This window comes from Ambystoma mexicanum, chromosome 6p (genome assembly GCF_040938575.1).
Source record: "Ambystoma mexicanum isolate Mex_15411 chromosome 6p, UKY_AmexF1_1, whole genome shotgun sequence".
NCBI lineage: Eukaryota > Metazoa > Chordata > Amphibia > Caudata > Ambystomatidae > Ambystoma > Ambystoma mexicanum.
Window position 1 is genome coordinate 653,247,428 of NC_090935.1, and position 19,167 is coordinate 653,266,594.

The 19,167-nt window shown below is 46.3% G+C and overlaps 1 protein-coding gene across 1 annotated transcript in view; it reads right to left on the bottom strand.

Annotated features, from left to right (window-relative positions):
• Window positions 1-19,167, bottom strand: part of MCCC2 (methylcrotonyl-CoA carboxylase subunit 2) — a 501,365-nt gene that overhangs the window by 201,173 nt on the left and 281,025 nt on the right. The window contains exon 12 of the mRNA XM_069627517.1: window positions 10,629-10,705. Within this exon, the coding sequence (XP_069483618.1) occupies window positions 10,629-10,705 (77 nt within the window). The remainder of the gene's footprint in view (window positions 1-10,628; window positions 10,706-19,167) is intronic.

Here is a 19,167-nt window from a genome sequence, read left to right on the forward strand (position 1 = left end):
GGATGCCCACTGGCTCAAGCGCAGCCAGATCCATGAAGCTGGAGACAAGGCAGGGAAAATGCTTGTGTGGATGGAGCACAGAGAAAGGGGTTGTGGGCATGTAAGAGCGCTGCAGGGTGACATGAGTGAGGTCTTGACAGAGGGTGAGGACATTGCAGAGGCGCTCGTGGGATATTACAAATCTCTATACTATGCCCAGTCAGGTCGATTGAGCGGGAAGGGGCCTGAGGTGGCAAAGCCGGTCGTTTTACCACAATTGTCAGCTGGGCAGCGAGAGGGGTTTGAAGCAGATATATCTGAAGAAGAGGTGGCGGCAGCTATCTCCCCATCTGCAGTCTTGCAAGTAGTGAGGTCTGAACGGCTTCCTAGTGGAGGTCTGGAAGAAGCTTGGAGGGGCAGTGGTTGGACCACTCCACCAGCTGTTCCTGCAAAGCAGGCGGGAGGGTATACTGCCAGAGGATCTCAGGAAGGTGTCTATTGTGTTTCTTCCCAAACCAGGGAAGCCACCAGAAAGTTGTGCTTCATAAAGACCAATCTTGCTTATCAATGGAGAGGTGAAAATCCTAGCAAGGGTCCTGGCAAACCGCCTACTGGGGGTCGCAGGGTGCCTAATCCACTCGGACCAATGCAGGTTTATGTCATCCAAATCCACTTGAATGAACCTACACAGGGTAGAATTAGCCTTGGGGCAGGCTGCCACAATCCCTGGACCACTCGCTCCGTTGTCAGTACATTTTTCAAAGGCATTTGATTCTGTACATTGAGAATCATTATGGGGAACGATGGAAAATATGGGATTTGGGAGTAACCTTCTGGGATGGGTATCAATCACCAGTGGCGGAGGTGTGGGTTAATGGGTTTTGCGTCCGGACATTCTCCCTCGGGCGGGGAACGAGGCAGGGCTATCCCCTTTCCCCACTGCTCTTCACCCTAGCAGTTGAACCATTGGCGGTGTGGCTCCAGGCAAGCACGGAATGGGAGGGCTTTCGGTGGCCCTGGGAGGTGAAGAAAGAATATCTTTATATGCGGATGACCTGTTGATTTATATGGACAACCCACAGGTGTCATGTCGTGCAGTGACAAAGCTTCCAGGTCGTCAGTGGCCTTAAGGTCAAATGGCAGAAGTCTGTCCTCTTTCCTGTACAGGGCGTGGCTCCGGCGATCCAGCAGGAGTACCCCTATAAGGTGTCGCTGACAGGCTTCCAGTATCTGGTAATTCAGCTGGGCGAAGACCTCTCGAAGTTTCTCGAGCTGAATCTGCAGCCGATAATGGCTAAATGTAAGTCCAATGTCACACATTGGCAGACCATTCCACTGAGTTTGATGGGCAAAGTGGCCCTGTTTAAAATGATATCCCTGCCCAAGTTTCTTTATGTATTACAGAATGCCCCACTACCGGTCCCCAGGAGGGTGTTTGGAGAGATCGAGGGGAGCTTCTGTGGGGTGGAGGGCAGATGCACATCACCCTCAAATCCCTGCAAAAGTCAGTCTGGGAGGAGGGGACTGGCTTACCCTGCCTACGACATTACTGCTGGGCAGCACAGCTGGGCATTGGTAACGATTGGCTACACAGGGATTCTGGGTTGTCTCACACTGCATCAGAAAAGGGCTGGATGGGAGGTAGGGTCCTGGTGCAGGTACTTTATGGAAGGAAAAGGGGGTGGGTGGGGTTCTTACCCATGACTCCGTGTTGGGGAGGGAGGCCAACGCTAAGCCAAACCCTATGGGGCAATTCGCACCTTCCGGAACTCCTCAAGATGGGCCATTTCAGGAACTGGGAGAGTCAGGGGGTTCGGCACCTGGGGTTGTGGTGCAGGAGGCTGGTCTCCCATTTGAGTCTCTGAAGGAAGAGATCGCCCTCAGGGATGGGGAACGTTTTTGATACACACAATTGTTGCATGCATTGAGGTCACAATTTCCTGCTATAAGTGACATGCCACAGAACTCCCTGCTAGAAGCAAATCTGCTACCATCCCAAATCGGGACGAAGGTCGCATCTACGTTTTAGGAAGTAATATCCACTTTTGTGACCCAGGAACTGGCCCACCTGATGGACAGGTGGGAGAGGGATGTAGGCTCCATGGAGTCTGATGAATGGGTGGAAGCTTTGATGTTCCCACGGGAGATTGGCATATCAGCCAGGCGCCGCCTTACACAGTACAAGATTATTCATAGGGTCTATTACTCCCATAGCAAACTATGTGGCTGGGGGTGGGTTAACAGTGACAGTTGTTTAGGGTGTGCAGAGTCCGAGGGTACTTTCTACCACACCTTGCGGGGCTGTTCTCAAGTTCTGGTGTCGTGGGAGGGGGGGGGGAGTATATAAGCAAACTGTCTGGTCCCCAGAGACCCGAAATGTGTTCTGCTCAGAATATGGAGGGAGGGACTCACTAAACATAAGCGGACCTCTGGTGGTGGCCTAGGAACTATTGAAGAAAGGGGTTGCCTCCTTATGGGGGGTCACCGGATCGCCCCAGATGACCTGTTTGTTCGAAGTGTGGGACAAATGGGAGGAGGAGGGGGGGCTGGATAGCGTGGGTTGGGGGGAGGTGCAGTGTAGGCAGATGTTGAGGGAATCGATAGGTTAGCCCAAACTTCTGTAAGGTGCTTCACAATTTTATTTTTTCACTCAGCTCCCTGGTGTTATGGCAAGCGATGGTGGTTCTGTTTATTTTGTTTATACGGTTCTTTCCTTATTTTCTTTTGTGCACAACAAGCCGCACGCACTTCACAACACTGCAACAACACATATGCCGGAGCAACAGCACACGCGGACTGACACCGATCCAATACCCGCACCAAAGCTCAGCACCCGGTGTCTACTGAGTTGAAGCTGACAACAGAACACCCATCTCAATATCCTACTCCCTCTGACCAACCGCCCCCCGCCCCCTTATCATTTACAGATCCGCCAGTGCACCTGGGGACCAATTCCGTTGGTGACGGTGCACGGTACAAATACCTTTAACATTTAACATTTGACATGAAAATAATTTTAAAAAAATTATTTAAAAAGAATATCTTTGACTGAAGAATGAATCTCTTGGCATGCAGCTCTAATTTAGCATTGAAAGTGGTTAGTGTGCTCGAAGATGAGACAAATGATCAGTATGCTGAAATGTTTGTACCTATATCATGCCATTATAGCCCATATAGATTTAGTTGGGCCTATTATCCAATTTATATGGGGCAAAAAACACAGAGCTACAAAAGACAAAATGGTTGAGGTTGCCAAGACGAGAGGCTTGACGCTAATAGATGTTCATCTTTGTCATTGTTCCACCATGTGGGCAGGAATCACTTCTGTGGTGAACTCAAACACGGCTGAACCAGGACACATGAATATGCTATGTGGCACTAAACATGGTATTCACCATATACAACCAATAGCTCACGTTTCAAAAAAGAAAAAAAAGACCCAGTAAGTCGCAACATAAAATGGTGTATGCTTGGTGGGACATTTCAGCAACGTGCTTTCCATTTCTAGATACACACCGTTTAGGATAACCGCACTTATGACCACACTTAGACAGAAAGTAACAACGAGTGCCACTTCAGGATCAGACCCACAGGGAACGTTTGGCTTCATGCACACATTTGGTGAACTACAATCTCGAAGCAACATAAAGCAAATCCACCGTTTTCAATGTCTAAATGTCAGAACATTCATATGTGCGCTAAAGGTAAAACACACACTTGGTGTTAACCCAATTATGGAGAAATGTCTAGAGCGCAACACAGTAACATATTACACATTTCTCCAAAAGGCGCCCAATGACTTAGAACCAAGTATAGAGAGAAATGGACTCCGAGGTTGCAGGATAGAGCAGCCAATGCAAATGTGGAAACGTTATTGTGCCAACCAAGCAAGTACCCGAACACCGTCACCCACCGTCAAAATGTAAGTAGACACCACCTCGTTTAGAAAATATCACACATCTTTAGAATGATATATTCGGGGGCTTGAAATAAGTGACATCGTCTTACAACAAATCTGACACTTTTATTTTTGTACTTTTTAAGTCATAGCTAAATATCGAGTTGATGTGCAAGAAGTCAAGGTAGACTTAGTCTGAGAGTAGGCAACATCGGCACCTTGTATAATCATAGAGCAATTTGGCTCCAAATATCACAAAAACATTAGTTCCATTTGGAATGAGAGCAATAGCCGGTTAGATAGCTCAGCGTGTTGAGCGCTCACTGCTGCGATCTGAGAGTGATCTGCAGGCCGCAGGTTCGAACCCCGGCATGGCCAACTCAGCCTTTCATCCTTCCGAGGTCGATAAATGAGTACCAATTTCGGTTGGGTGATATTGAATGTAAATATGTGCTCTGTAAAGCGCTTTGGTTTAAGGCGCTATATAAATAACACATCATTATCATAACAGTAGCTATTTTACTGGCTGCCCAAGATTGGCTGGAAGCTACAGCCCCCTCAGCAGACCATTGGTACCAGAAAGCTCTATGGACTTATTGTATGGAGATGACTGTGTTGATGAACCAGGTTGGAACACAGACTACTTGCGAATGCTACATATGCTCGGATTTGTGTGCATGCAAAATAGAGAAATATGTTGCGGTCTACTCTTAGTTTGAACGTGGCTAAAAGAGAAGGTGCCTAGCAACTCAAGAATGCATTCATTGGCTCTTTCTACGGACGCGTTAAGTAAGTTCCTTATTATGAATTCTACTTGCGTCATTACTGAGAGCCAACAGCGGCCTGTCTGGGCCCATTACTTTTTTACCTTCCTGCTGTTGATAAGTTGGAATGTGAAAATCAACAAAATGGTACACAAGGGGAAAAGAAGTGCTGGAGTGGGGCGGTGGCCAGGTATAATGTGTAGTAGATATGGGCCCTGCAGGGGAGGCAGCAATGACACACAACAAAGGCAACCATCAAACCAAACATGGAGGGCCATAACGGGGATATCATGGGCTTACTGAAGACATTTGGAGGGTATCGAGCGTACATGGGGAGGGCTGAGAGAGAGAGCGGCAGGGCTGAAGGGGGAAACGAAGGTTTTTTTTTTTTTAGCATTTAGCGATCCACAGCCTGAAATAAAAATTAAAAAATATATTTTTGTAAATGGAGGAAAGAAAAAGCAGGGAACGGGTAGCCCTGGGCAGGTGCAGCTTCTCCATAATGGGTGAGGGGGCGTCGACCCAGTGGCCCCCTCACCCATTATGAAGGAGACAAGGAGCCAGCCCAATGAAACACTGAGCGCTCCCTCAGCTGCTTTTTCCAGTTGAGGGAGTGCTGGTGGGCTGGCTGAACTGTCAAAGGGAAACACTGTTTCCGTTTGGCAGTTCAGTTCCCCAGCCTTACATGCTCACTGAGCCAAGGCAAGGCTGGGAGCGTTTTGCTTCACCAGCCTTGCATAGCTCATTGGAAAAGCTTGCTGGGGAACTGCATGTCTGTATGTGCAAGGGGGAGCACTTGTGCCTCCTTGCACATACAGACAGAGCAGGGTGTTTAAGCACCCACACTCGGGCCCCTGAATGCAGGAACCAAGAAGCTCTTGCTTCCGGATTCCTGTTCATGATGGATGTATGCTTGTGTTATAAGTGAGTGTATGATGATGGGTGCTCGTGTGAATGATAGAGTGAATGCTATGTGAATGTGTGTGTGAGTGTGTGTGCGTGTGTGCGTGTGTGTGCGTGCGTGTGTGTGTGTGTGCGTGCGCGCCTATGTGTTGGTCTGTGGAGCTGATGTTGGCGAGTGGGGAGGGGGTGCCTTTGTTACACAATCCTTCTACCCACCTGCCAAAATCAGCTCTCCTTCTGAGGCTCTGTGGAGCCCAGGCCACAGGGATGGTATTTTTATCTACTGGACATCTATGATAGATGTCCAGTAAAAAAATACCATGCTTTCCCCCTGCGCCTTGCATACACACATAATCATGTTGATTGTGTGAGTGTGTTAGGCGCTGTGAGGCCCAGGAGACAGGGATGGCATCTTTTTACTGGACATCTATCAGAAATGTCCAGTAAAAAATACCATGTGGCCTCCCAGCGGAAACTGTACACCGGTTGGCTTTTAAAGTATGCTTTAAAATGCAACATTTTATCCTATTTTTAAAAAATGAATTCCTGGTGGGAGAACCCCCAGAATCTCCCTTGATTGGCTCGGGCTCCCTCTCTAGGCTCGGTTGCTGTGGCGTATCTGGGAGAAATATTTATGCCCCTCCACTTACAAAATTCACCAGCCACCACTGGCCCTGGGACTATGCTGGGAGCTGGGTGGGGCGAGTCCAGGGACTGTGGTGGGAGCAGGATTGGGGGGAGCCATGGTGGGAGCAGGGTGGGGAGAGCCCAGGTTCTATGGTGGGGTGGGGTGGGGAGAGCCCAGGGACTGGTCTATAAGTGGATCGATGGAGCCCAGAGACTGTGATGGGAGCAGGTGGGGGAGCCCAGGCACTATACTGAGAGTAGGGTGCAGTGATGGCGCACAATAGTTCATAGCCATTCAGACTTACTTTCCATTTTGCATTTTTGGGGGGGTCAGGAATGACCACATTTTGGTCAGGGGGGTGCACGCCATAAAAGATTGGAGACCACTACCCTAAACTAACAGACAGAGGATTTTTGGTTACCTTTGATGTGCCTTAAAAGGCGAGATGGTGGCAGCAGTTGCATTTTTACTATTTTTGCAATACTTTTCTTTATCCCTACCGTGTTTACCGCATTTGGCTGCTAACTGTGGCTAGTGTACCAACATGGCCGTGCCACAAGGTTTTTGCTTATTATTTTGGCCATCTTGTTCTGTGACCTCCTTCCTGCCTGGACAGGTCATGAAAGTCCTTTTGAGGTCATGCACTCACCTGGCAAAGCTTTAGTTTTTGCTGGCTACTGCAAGGCAATATTTGTGTTCCCAGGAAGAGGACTGGCACCGTCACGTCCCAATCCACATATTGGTATTTGAATGTCTGGTGTGCATGCTAGAATGAGACCCTCAGTGGTCTGTTATTGGAACACTGTCCGTGTGCATGAATGGGGCCAATCTTGCCATTGGAGGGCTGAGTCTGAGCACTTGCCTGACTTTGGATAAGAGGAGGAGTCCTACAGCCATGCTCCAGAGACCCTGGAAGAAATCCTCCAAGAAGCCAAGTATACTGCATTGCTGAAGATGAGTGAAGAGACTGTGGACCCATCCGAAGAAGGCCTGGCAAACAACTTCTGCTGCTGTCCTGGAAAAGCCCTATCTGGCAAGAGATCTTTAGAAGTCCTTTGTTGGAGCTTCGACCCTAGGAGTGGAGGGAAAATCCATTCCAGATATCTGCTTGGTGTCCCGTGAACAAGAGCCTTCGGAAGTGCCCCCGAGCCAATCTGTGGCTGACCAGCTCGAGGTTTGGGCTACCGGGCTACAGAGATCATGTTCTGAGTTGAGTCTCCAAACTTTGGGGATTGACAGCTTGTGCTACTGTACTCATCCATGCCAAATTTCACAGTGTCAGCATTGAGGGGACCTGAGAAAGGAGGCAAAGTCCGACCGTGACAAGTGTGTTCTCCTGTGTCGCCGTACATCAGTGGCCATGGTCCAAAATAGCTTTTCCTCATCCAACCAATCCTGTGCCAAGAGGGGCCCTGCATCAAGTTCTTTTGCATTCTCCATCCTGAAGACCATGCACCAGCAACAGTCGCTGACCAGAGAAGAGCTCGAACCTGCAACTCTTGGACATCGAGCACTAGAGCTGATGGCGGCAAACATGACCTTGGACCCTCTTCTGAAGACCTGCCAACTCCCAAGAAGAATCAGTGTTTGGACGGTGAGATACAGTGGTACTTACCTGACTCCTACCTCTCCCTTTTACAATACTTTGGCATTGCTATTGCTTGCCTGTGCAAGTATTTCGAAAGTCGGGACAGTTTTGTTGACTGCAACAGAGTGTCTTCTAACTCTTGGAACAACCTGAATTAACTACTGTTTGTTGGAACTGGTTTTGAGTCTGTTGATCTCCAAACCTGTGACATTCGGTTTTGGAAGAGCAAGAGGAAAAAATCCCAACCAAACTTCTGTACTGGTAGTATAAGTAGGCAAAGTAGAACTGGTGCCCCAAATGTACATTGCTGTCCCTAGACAGCTGAGCCATCAGAGAGAGTCCTCTGGTCAGCCTGATACCTAAAGTGACAACCAACCTCTCCAGCTCATTCACAAGTAGGTCCCACACAAAGACTTTACAACTGGCCTCTTCGCTACAAGTCCTTTGAAGAGGATGCTGCTCTGAAGGACGAGGACATCCAGGAACCAGAACGTAGGGAAGTTAACCTGAAACATAAGAAAACCTACACCCAGCACCCAACCTTCTTCCCCACCTCCCGCCGCCTCAATCTTTCCAACTACAAGACAACAAAGCCCCTAGTTTGGTCAAGGGCTTGACAGCAAAATGCCTCCAAGTAAAGCAAGAAAGAAGTTCAAAATCATCGAGGAGAGTGAACAAGTGAAGGAAGAATTACCAGGCAGACATGGCTTCAAGGGTTACTTGAGTTGGTGGAAGGTCATTGTAAAGATTGTGGCAACAATAAAACATGTGGGATTTAGCATACTTCCCGTTTGTAAAATCCCACCCAGATAGGAGTTGGAACAAATAGGATATTACCAGCACAGGGTAGATTGAAAGCAAGGCACAATTGTCCCCACTGCAGCCTAATCTATTAATATTCCATTTTATCATGGTTCCGGTTGTTCCTGATGGCCATGCAACAGAGGGTGGTGATGGGTTCAAACTGCTCTGAGCAATTATTGGTTCCCTGCAGTGTTCCCCAAGGCTCTATTTTATCTCCTACACTTTTTTTGAGCAATCTAGTCACAAAGCATGGTATTAAAGTTAATTAGTATGCTGATGATACTCAATTATATTTGAGAATTACATCGGAACAAGATCTGGCTTGACTAAGGAATTGTCTTTTAGACATCGAGACTTGGATGTCTGAGGATTTATTTTAACTGAACCAGACTAAGAGGGAGTTTCTTTAATTTTCTTGTTCTTCTCATCAATCTGTCTTTTGCACCTGCTTTTTAAATGCAAAAATCACTAGTGTACCCACACACTTCTCTCATTCTGTCAAATCCTAGGGTTACATATTAGATGGGAGATTAACATTGGTCCCTCATATCAATGCCTTGGTGACATCTGCACATTTTCATTTGCATTCCTTGAGATCAGTGAAGCCTTTTGTTTCACCTTGCCATTTTCATACTCTCGTACAATCTCTGGTGCTGTCCCAAATGGATTTGGGGAACTCTATACTAATAGGCATTCCACAGTCTACTCTGACTCCTTTAAAATCAGTTTTCCATGCGGCCATCAGTCTGGTTTATGGAGCCCAGAAATTTGACCATATTACACCTATTTGAACATCCCTTCATTGGCTTCCGTTAGATTCCAGAATCACTTTTGAACTTCTACGTATGGTCTATAAATCGATCCATTTAGAGACCTGTTCTTATTTGGCAAATAATCTAAAGATCTCAGGAGGTCTGAGAAGTCGTCGGAGCCGCAATGCTGTTCGGCTTGAAGTAAACAAGTTCAAGCATGCTTTCACTATGAAAAGGTCCTTCTGCGGGACCGCCGTATCTCTATGGAATGCCTTGCCAAGCGATATTCGCAAGACTCCAGACTACTCAAGAGTCAGGGAAATATAGAAAACACGGATCTGAAAGTCTGTTTTATACATTGCTCTTAAACTAGATTTTTAAATTGGACTTCATCATTTTGTATTGAATGATTTACTGTTTGTATGTGTTTTCCTGTGGTATTATAGTTGTATTGTTTGTCTCGATTATTGTATATGGACGTTTACAAAGCGCTCTGATGGTCATGGTAGCCCGGCACGCCCTAAATAAAAATGTATAATAAAATAAATAATTTGGTGGAAATTTAAAGAAGCGTTACTGAAAATACCACCTATGTTTACCTTTGCCATCATACCCATAATGATGCCCTTGCTAACTCTAATATGATATACTATTAGTTGTCACCGGGGGGGATGAGTGGGGGGGTAAAAAGGCAGATATAAAATGTTGCCCGGCATAAACAAAACTTGACACCATAACATAATTTAATACAACTTGAGATATTATATATAGTATAATTTTCATAACCATTCAGTACATCTTCTACATTTTGTCAAAGTCTCAAAAGGAGCAGGTACCACTTGAACAAACAATGCTGTTCGTCTCCTCCATCTCAGTCGGATGCATTACTGATTGATCCAACCGAATAGAAACCAGTCACCAGCTCCCTCTGCTCCAGGCCCAGCGCCAAGTAACACACATTAAACCACTGAGCTCTTTCATGTGTATATACCACCATCAACCCTCAAGGCTTCTATGGAGGAAGAGTGCGAGTTCAAGATGTCCATCTTCTAAACGCGGCTCTGCTTTGCTGTGTTCGACCTGTGTGTTCCTCATTGGCACTGTACTGCAGAAGTATTAAAGCGTGTTGCCAGAAACCTGCACGGTGACCTGGGCTGCTGTCACAGTAATATATTCATTTCATTTGCATGAGACGCACACAGGTTAATGAGTGATTTGTAAAATTGGCATTTCTTCAATACTAGTTTGTGCAATAAGGGGCTGAAGGCCTTTAATGAGAATCTGATGAGGGACCCCTGATCGCTTTACTTGCCTTCTTTGCAGACTCGGAGAAGAGAACACCGTTGTTTCCAATAATTCCGACTGGGTATCCAAATATTCTGGCAAAACCTTGAAACAGAGGATGCATGAAAGGGAATTACAATACAACCTAGAACACATTGTCCAGTATACAAACAAAAAGCAAGTGTTTTAGAAAGGGCATTAGATGGATATGCTCTCCTTGGCTCATTACTAATTACATGTGATGAGTCTTTCAAAACTCTCATTTGGGAACACTTGAAACCATCAGCATGGTGTGGACTCGGAGGAAATCATATAGGAGCACCATCAAAAAGCCCTCTTTAAGATCCAGCGGCACCTTCACAGGTTTTGAGGGAACAGTCCTGCGGTGGTTCACCTCCTACCACTTACGTAGAAACCTACGCCTCCAGATGGGCCACCAAACAACCCTATGGAGGCAGGCAACCTGCAGAGTTCTTCAAGGCTCGGTGCTTGGTCCTCTTCAAGCTCTACATGGAACCTCTCTGGGAACTCCAACCCGATGCCAAGATATACTAATAACCGAAGACCAACTGCATCAACACCATCCACTGGCTCAAGCACAGTCTTTTCCTCATTGAAGCCAGGATGCCAAGTGCCTACCTGCTCCTCCCAAGTCCTTTAATGGACCTAAACTTCAGTTCTTCAATGTCTACCACAACCTCTTCTTTCCATCGTTGCCTCAATCATCGCATCCACCTCTTCCAACAACTCTTCCACTTTTCTTTCCTATATCTTCTGTTCTTTTCAGCCACCTACTCCCTTTCAAACCACCTTCATCCCTTTGGGCCCTTGCTTCACACCCGTGGGACCCTTTCTTACAACAATTGAGATTCTCCAACCTTTTCCCCTTCTGGCCCTTCCTTTCCCAAACATCCTGGGTCATCATGTGAGTGTCTTTCCCATGCTCATCTGGCCTCCCCTGCCGCCTCCTATCCCCTCCTTATCCCAGCTTTTCGCTTCTCTCTCACAGCCTCCTGTCCCTGCTCTTCCCAGGCTCAGGGGATTCCTTCAGCCTCTATATCCAGCTCTTGCTCCCTCTTCAGCTCCTTCTGTTCTCCTCTCCAGCCAGCTCTGAATGAGCTTTTCCTCCGAACTGCACAAAGTACTAACTGAGCCCAATATTTCTTTATAGGGCTTTGGCCTTTCTTCCCTGGCTCTGATTCTGGGGATGGCTTACAGAAATTGTGTGGGTGTTGGAATGACCTTGTCCATCCCCTGGGTTGCATCACTTGGCTGCAAAACACTGCCCCTGCCTTCCAGCCTCTCTCTGGATTAAGGGAACTCAGGTTTACAGGTTTGGTATAGGAAACCTGGAATTCGTAGTTGTCTGGCCCGAGGTGGGTCTCAAGTGCAGCTGGACCACAGCTTCAAGAACTGTGTCAGCCATCTTGGAGTTCCCAACTCCCTCTTCCTCCTTAGGTTGTCAACATTTGAGGATATGTTTACGTTCTGAGGTTGGACTTGGGGCTGGCTAGCTTCTTCTGTTGGGTGGTCCTCCCTTTGGTTGTTACACTTTGACTCTGCCCTCAGCGCGTACTCCCTAAACCTATCAGTCCTCAAATGTATGAGTGTTAAGGTTCTGTGTGATGACTGACTGACCGACTCTGGGATTCCCTGGCCTAGCTCAGATTCCTTTTTTCTTTTAGATGGGGTTACACTGTGACAAGCTCCTGTCTTCCATGTGTGGCATAGTGAGGGTAGCCAGGGGGATTCTCCCCATGCTGCCCAGCATCACGTTGCTTGTGGTGGCACCACACTCCCTGGGCAATACCACCATCCACCAACATGATCAGGTAGGGGGCTTCGTCACCTCTCATCCAAACAGCATGGTACCACCTCAAGCTGCTCCACAAAGTCAAGCCCTCAATCCCTGCCCTGAGTTTCAGAGCAGTATACCCAACCATGGTCTTCTCCCACCTGGACAGTGTATGACAACCTCACCTTTGCAGAAACCATTGAGGGAAACTGGGCATCTAGAGTACCTGGGGTAGCCACCGGCTATGTGATGCAACCCCTGGAGGTCATATGGGGGACACCACAGAGATCGCACAAACCCACAGAAGGCGCTCCATGACAAAGAAAGGTCACTAGCATGCCCCATCAAGAAATGCATCTCAAGCAGAATGTGGCAAACTGCATCAGCCTCAAGAAGCGTTTACCAGTCACACAATACATCCAGGGACTTAGCAGCTCGCTTTGGACACTGTTCACAATACGACAAGGGGGGCACGATTCCAGATTATAAGCCCGGAGTTTGCACAAGCCCTGAAGTGGATCGCGTATTTGATACTGTCGTTTTGAAGTCGCCTACCGTCTCCCTTCCTGTGAAGACGCAGTCTTGTGTGGAAGTTCGTTGGGGCAGTGTAGTGAGAATACCCTTTGGCCTGCGGATGAAGGGTATGCCATATATCAGACAGTTGGAACTCTTGCAGTAGTGTATTCAAAGCTTTAGCCATGGGGCTCTGAAGTGTTACTTTGTTCTCTCACCTATCTAGGCCAGGGCACAATGTACAATTAAAATCTCTGCCCCAGCTCAATTGGGAATACAGTGAGCGAAAATAGGCAGCCGTATCATGGTTTGGAGCATAATTGTTGATGGCACAGAGCTCTCTCTGTTCTGCCTGCCCCTGTACTATAATCATCCTGCCTTATACATCCTTATGAGTCTTAATAACTTTGAATGGGACTGACAGCGCCACCCATATCAGCACCCCCCTCCCGTATGTGAAGTACGATGAGCCCAGGGTTGTGCCACTCCATTTACCAGCTAAAGTGGTTTGTTTCTCTCCCGTCAGGTGCATTTCCTGAAGAAGCTCTATATCTATTCTTTGGGGTTTCAAATATGTCATGATCCTATTAAGTTTAATATGACTATACAGCCCCTTGACGTTCCACAAAACTATCCTAAGGTCCCCCACCCCGAATAGGCATTATTACTTTACTTGACAATACAATGTACCTCTCATGCATTACTACTATGGATCTATAGGCTAACTCCCCACTACCTACCCCTATTCTCCCTCCCTGCCCCCCCATAACTGCCCAGCTCACTTCCTTGTGCTCGGGCATCCCTGCTTCTCACCCCACACCAGTCACTGCTTTGGTGCCTGGAGTGCAGCAGGCGGATACTCTCCAACTAGTATCTGTGGACTTATCCACCCTTAGGTGGAGGTCGCTACTTCGCAGTGTGTACCCTGTCGGGGACCTCACTGCCGACTCCTGCATTTTATGAAATGTATGTGCTTGACTTTACTTCAGAGAGGTCACACCCGCATACATTCAGTCATTTGTGTCCGGACCCATCCGTACTAGACTTCAGGCGCATTCCTGGGTATATCTCTTCCATCTGTAGTCTGATCATCCGCTCCATTTGGCAAGTTTTCCATGTCCATCCATTTGTGCACATAATCTGGGATATCAAAGAAGACGAATCTGCCTTTATGTATTACTTTCAGTCTCGCTGGGTACAACAACATATACTTCAGGATTGCCGCTCGCAGCCTTCTTTTGACAGATGTGAAGTTCATTCGCTGACGTTGCACCTGCAAGGTGTAGTCCGGATACGCTGTTATGCTGGCTGATGCCCGGTGTATCGTGTCACCTTTCCGGAAGTCTTCCAGGATCCTTTCTCTGTCTTTAATTTAAAATCTGGGCTATAATGGGCCGCGGTGGAGCACCTGGCAGAGGTTTCTTCATCAGGGACCTATGTGCTCTTTCGACTGTATATCACTGGGTGAGAGTACCCGGGCCGACCTCCTGCAGCAACAGGTTTTCAATGAAGTTAGTGGGATTTGTGCCCTCTTCCCTTTCCGGAAGTCCAATTATCCTTACGTTGTTATGTCTGGCCCTTCCTTCTGTATCCTTAACTCTCCCTTCTAGGTTCCACACTTGCTGCTGCAGGATCGTTACTTCCTTAGAGGTGTCCCTGAGGCCGACTGTGTGCCGCAACTTCTTTCTCCAAAGTTCCTGTGCGTTCAGCGAGCGACTGAACATCCTGCCGCAGGAAGTTGACATCCAGGCTAATGGCGTCCTTGTTAGTTTCCAGCACAATCTTCAAGGCAGCTATGGCCTCCACGACCTGCTGGTTTCCCTTCGCTTGGACCGATTACCCCTGTGAGGGTGAAGTCCCTGGCATGGTGTTATCAGCGGAGGTTGCTGGTTTGATGAAAGTGTCAGTGTAGGTTGCTTAGACTTGCTCGTCTGCAACCTGGATGCCATGATAATCGTTGCCGGCCCTGGTTCACCGATCGCTGCTATACCGTATTCGCCCTTATTCCGTCCAACTGGGTGGTTACTGTCATTGGGTCCCTGCTGGTCTTCCTTATCTCTCACTGACCCTTAGGAGATAGGCAGTACAAAGAGGAGACCCGGCTCCCCCCGGCTCGACAGGGCATGGGAAAAAGCCAAAGAGAACATTTTATTTGGGTTTGTTGGCTTAGGGTGGGTAAGGGAGATGGGCATTTGACTTGTGTTCAGGCATAGTAGAAGTAGGGGAAATGGGCATTTAACTTGTGTTGGGCCAGGTTAGGGGTGGGAGAGAGAGAGGCATTTGAGGTGTGTTTTGGTCAGCTTGTTTGAAAATATTAGCTATGCACTACGCTGCTGTTTCTTATTTACTAAATCTTTTGGTGGGATATATCCCATACACCTGAAGAGTATATATTTTTTTAATTGCTTGCTTTTATTGTCTTGCTTGTAATAATAAAATACAAAAAGGTTTGTATAGTTGGGCCACAACCCCATTAGAGGATCCAACAGTTTTCACATGCTTATTTGTTGGGGATTACATAAAAATATGAGCTATCGTTATGGAGATCTGCACAGTGGTCGACCCATAATCATGCAGCAACTAAACTCTCGCCAGCAAAACAGAAAGGTATCAGAGGCCCCAATTTCACCAAGGTCACAGAAAGATCTTATTTGTGAGCAAAACCACTCTGGTAGCTTTAACTCCTGGTAAGGGCCACTGCCCTGGGGTCCCTACCTGAAGAGGATTAATAGGGTTCCGCGATGAGCCCACTGAGATGAGCCCACTGAGCCCGATGAGAATGGAACAACCCTACCCCATATTTAGACGTAATGTATTAAAATGGCTACGAACAAACAACTCCCAACCTGGCCCGTCCCGCACCTAGACTGCTCCCTTTTCCAGACACCTGTTACGCTCTACCACATTCACTGTATTTGCTACTTACTGCACCAATCCGACTGCAATATGTATTATACTATATGTGACCCCCCCAGCTTCTACCACTCTACTGTAACCTGGAAGTGGCAGTAAAATAATATTTCTTGTATGTATGTATATACCTGACATGCTCTGTAACTAAGCTTTAAGTTTACTTGTCCTTTTGCGCCCAGCTACCTAAGGGTTTGGTGCGCATTACCAAATAAATAAATAAACAAAAAAAATAATAATAATAAATAATAAACAAACTGTACCCAACTAGATTTCCTCTTGGTTGAGTCTTGCACCTCCCAGCAAGAGAGCTTCCATTACACCTTGAAAAATCATTATTGGCCACCAAGCAGTATTGATTCATTTTTTTATTTTATTGTTCATTTATAATGTGCTTAATACCCACAAGTGATTTCTAAGCGTATGATTAGGATTCGAGCCTGTGCTGTGCTGCGTTGCCTTGCTTCCAAGACAAACGCGTTGCCCCTCAGCTATCCTTCCTCCCCTATCAAATGTGATCTTTGCAAAACCTGGGATTTCTTTTAAGGGTTTAGCATTAACATCCCTTCTCTTAATTTCACTCATCTGGCTCCTATTATTCAGAATGACTGTACATGCTGCTCCTTCATTGGTAGCTTAGATCAGCTCCTTCTAGTTACCATCAGGTCCCCTAGTTACCATCAGGTCCCCCGAGTGAAATTGTGATGGGATGATGGTCTTTAAACCTTTCCTATGTTTGAATCTGGACTTATTTTGAGAAAACTGCTACAGCTGGGTGTAGTTTTATGACTTTATTAAGAGCGACCATACGCGACAGCAGGCACTCCTGCCAACCAACTGATCAAAATTAGTTTGAGAACATAAAAACATAAATAAACATTCTGAAAGAAATACAGGTGAGCACACAGTGTTGCACGAGCTCAGCTTAAAGCATCAGATTGCTTAGAACACATGAAAACCCAATATTAAAGTAACTTAGATTAATTACATGAATTGCTGTTTTAACATAGGTGTCAATCATAACATCTCCTCCCTTGGCACTTGCGGAATGAAATTTCACTCTACATAAAAGTCTTTGAGCCATGTTGGTCTGTTTCTTGTTCTACATGAGTTTAGACCTGTGTTCGCACCTACATCACCATTACTGGCTTCTCCTTCTTTTTGACATTGTTCTCTTCCCACATTCTCCTTGTTCACAAGCTTAACAGAGACATCATCATTGTACCCCAACTCCTCACTTTCATGACCACTGGACGGACACTTGACCAGTCTTGACATTGACCAACATTCTCCCCCTTCTAATATCACAACATTCCCTCTCACAACTGCAACTTTCTTAGGTCCAATAAATTAGCTTTCTGCACATTTGGCACCTATTCTGGGATTCTTGATAAGGGCCCAATCACCTTTCTGCCATCTTGTTACTCTGGCTTTGTTAACATCATCAAACTTATGTGTATACATATCCTGTGCTTCTCTAATCAGCATCATGACTTTTTCACGATCAATATTCACACTCTTAGCCATATCCAGCCATCCCGGACAAAGTTTTGTGCCCAGTTGCCTGCCCTTCAAAGATATAAATGGAGACACTTTTGTGATTGAATGCGGTGTGGTGTGGTACAATAATGCCACACTAATTCTTTAAGTATCTTAGACCAATCCAGACCTGAAGCCAATGCTAGATGAATCCCACTCTTCACAAATCTATTGGCCCTCTCTACTAGGCCATTAGCTCGGGGATGATACAGGGCTGTTCTCACATGCTTTATGCTGAATTTTTTCAAAAACGACAACATCATATCCGAACAAAACTGTACTCCGTTGTCGGTGACTACTATTGAAGGGAAACCTTCCCTGTAAAACACTTCTTCAAAGAATGAAATCATCTCTGCCCTAGTGGCATCACGAAGAGCCTTCCACTCTATCTATTTAGTATGGTAATCTACCAGTACTACCAGGTACTTGTAACCTTCGCCCAGGTCTTCAATGGGTCCTACCAAGTCAACTGCTACTTTCTGCCAAGGTTCACTGGGCACAACCACTGGAATCAGAGGAACTTCTCTCACTGTTTTGCCCTTATCACTCTTCATACATTCATTACAGTTCCTAACACATTTCTCTACTTCACTCTCCAGACCAGGCCACCAAAATGATTGCCTCAAATATCTTTTTGTACCTCCCATACCTAAATGCCCTTGATGGGCCACTTTCATTAATTGGGTCATAACCCCACACAGAGGTACCAATTTACGTCCATCTTCAGTCATATTCAGTTCATTCTTAACCTCATAGGATCTCTCATAACCTCTCCCATTTTCATTTTTGTGAGGCCACCCTTCTTTTGTCCACATTTTAATTTGATTCAACACCACATCCTCCTTATTTGCACTCTCCCATTCATTTTTCGTCAATTGCATTATATTAAATTTCAGAAATGCTGAACTCTTAATTACCGGTAATTTCGGAGTCTTTATCACTTCCCACTGGTAGCCTCGATAAACAGTCTGCCACAACATTTTCTTTACCCGGTACATAACATACCCTGAAATTATATCCCATTAATTCCACCATCCACCTGGATATTCTTGGGGATCCCTTGGTCCAATCAACACCACCCATCAACTGAACTAATGGTTTGTGATCAGTTCTTACTATGAATGTTTGACCCCATAAGAAAAACCTAAAGTGTGAAATGGCCCATGACACAGCCAATGCCTCCCTCTCTATAATGCACCTCTCAGCGGTCTTGATGCAAAGGCTATTACATGTTCAATTTTACCTGAATCATACGGAACTAGGGTGGCACCCAACCCTAGTATACTGGAATCAACTGATAAGGTGGTTTTCCTGCCTGATATGAATCCTCCCAAGGATGGCGCTTGTATTATCCCTTTCTTAATTGACAAAAATGCCTCTCAACATTCATCAGACCATACTTACTTCACACCTTTCTTAAGTAATTCTCTCAAGGGATATGATATCACCGCAAACCCATTCACAAATGTGTGGTAACACTCCGCCAGTCCCATGAACGAACGTAACTGATCTTTATCCTTGGACTGGTGAGCATTACTGATACTTTCAATAAGTGATCCTTTGGGCGAAATAGCATCTTTTGAAATTTTGTGGCCCAAATATTCCACCTCTTTGACAGCTATCTTACATTTACTTCTTTCAACTGTCAAACCTGCTTCCTTCAGTCTACTCAGTATCTCTCTCAATACTCTGTCATGCTCACACTCATCTTCCGCAAACAACAATATATCATCCTGAAACACCATCACTTTGCTCAAACCCTTCAATATCTCTTCCATAACTTTCTGGAATACTGAAGCCGCCGATGCTA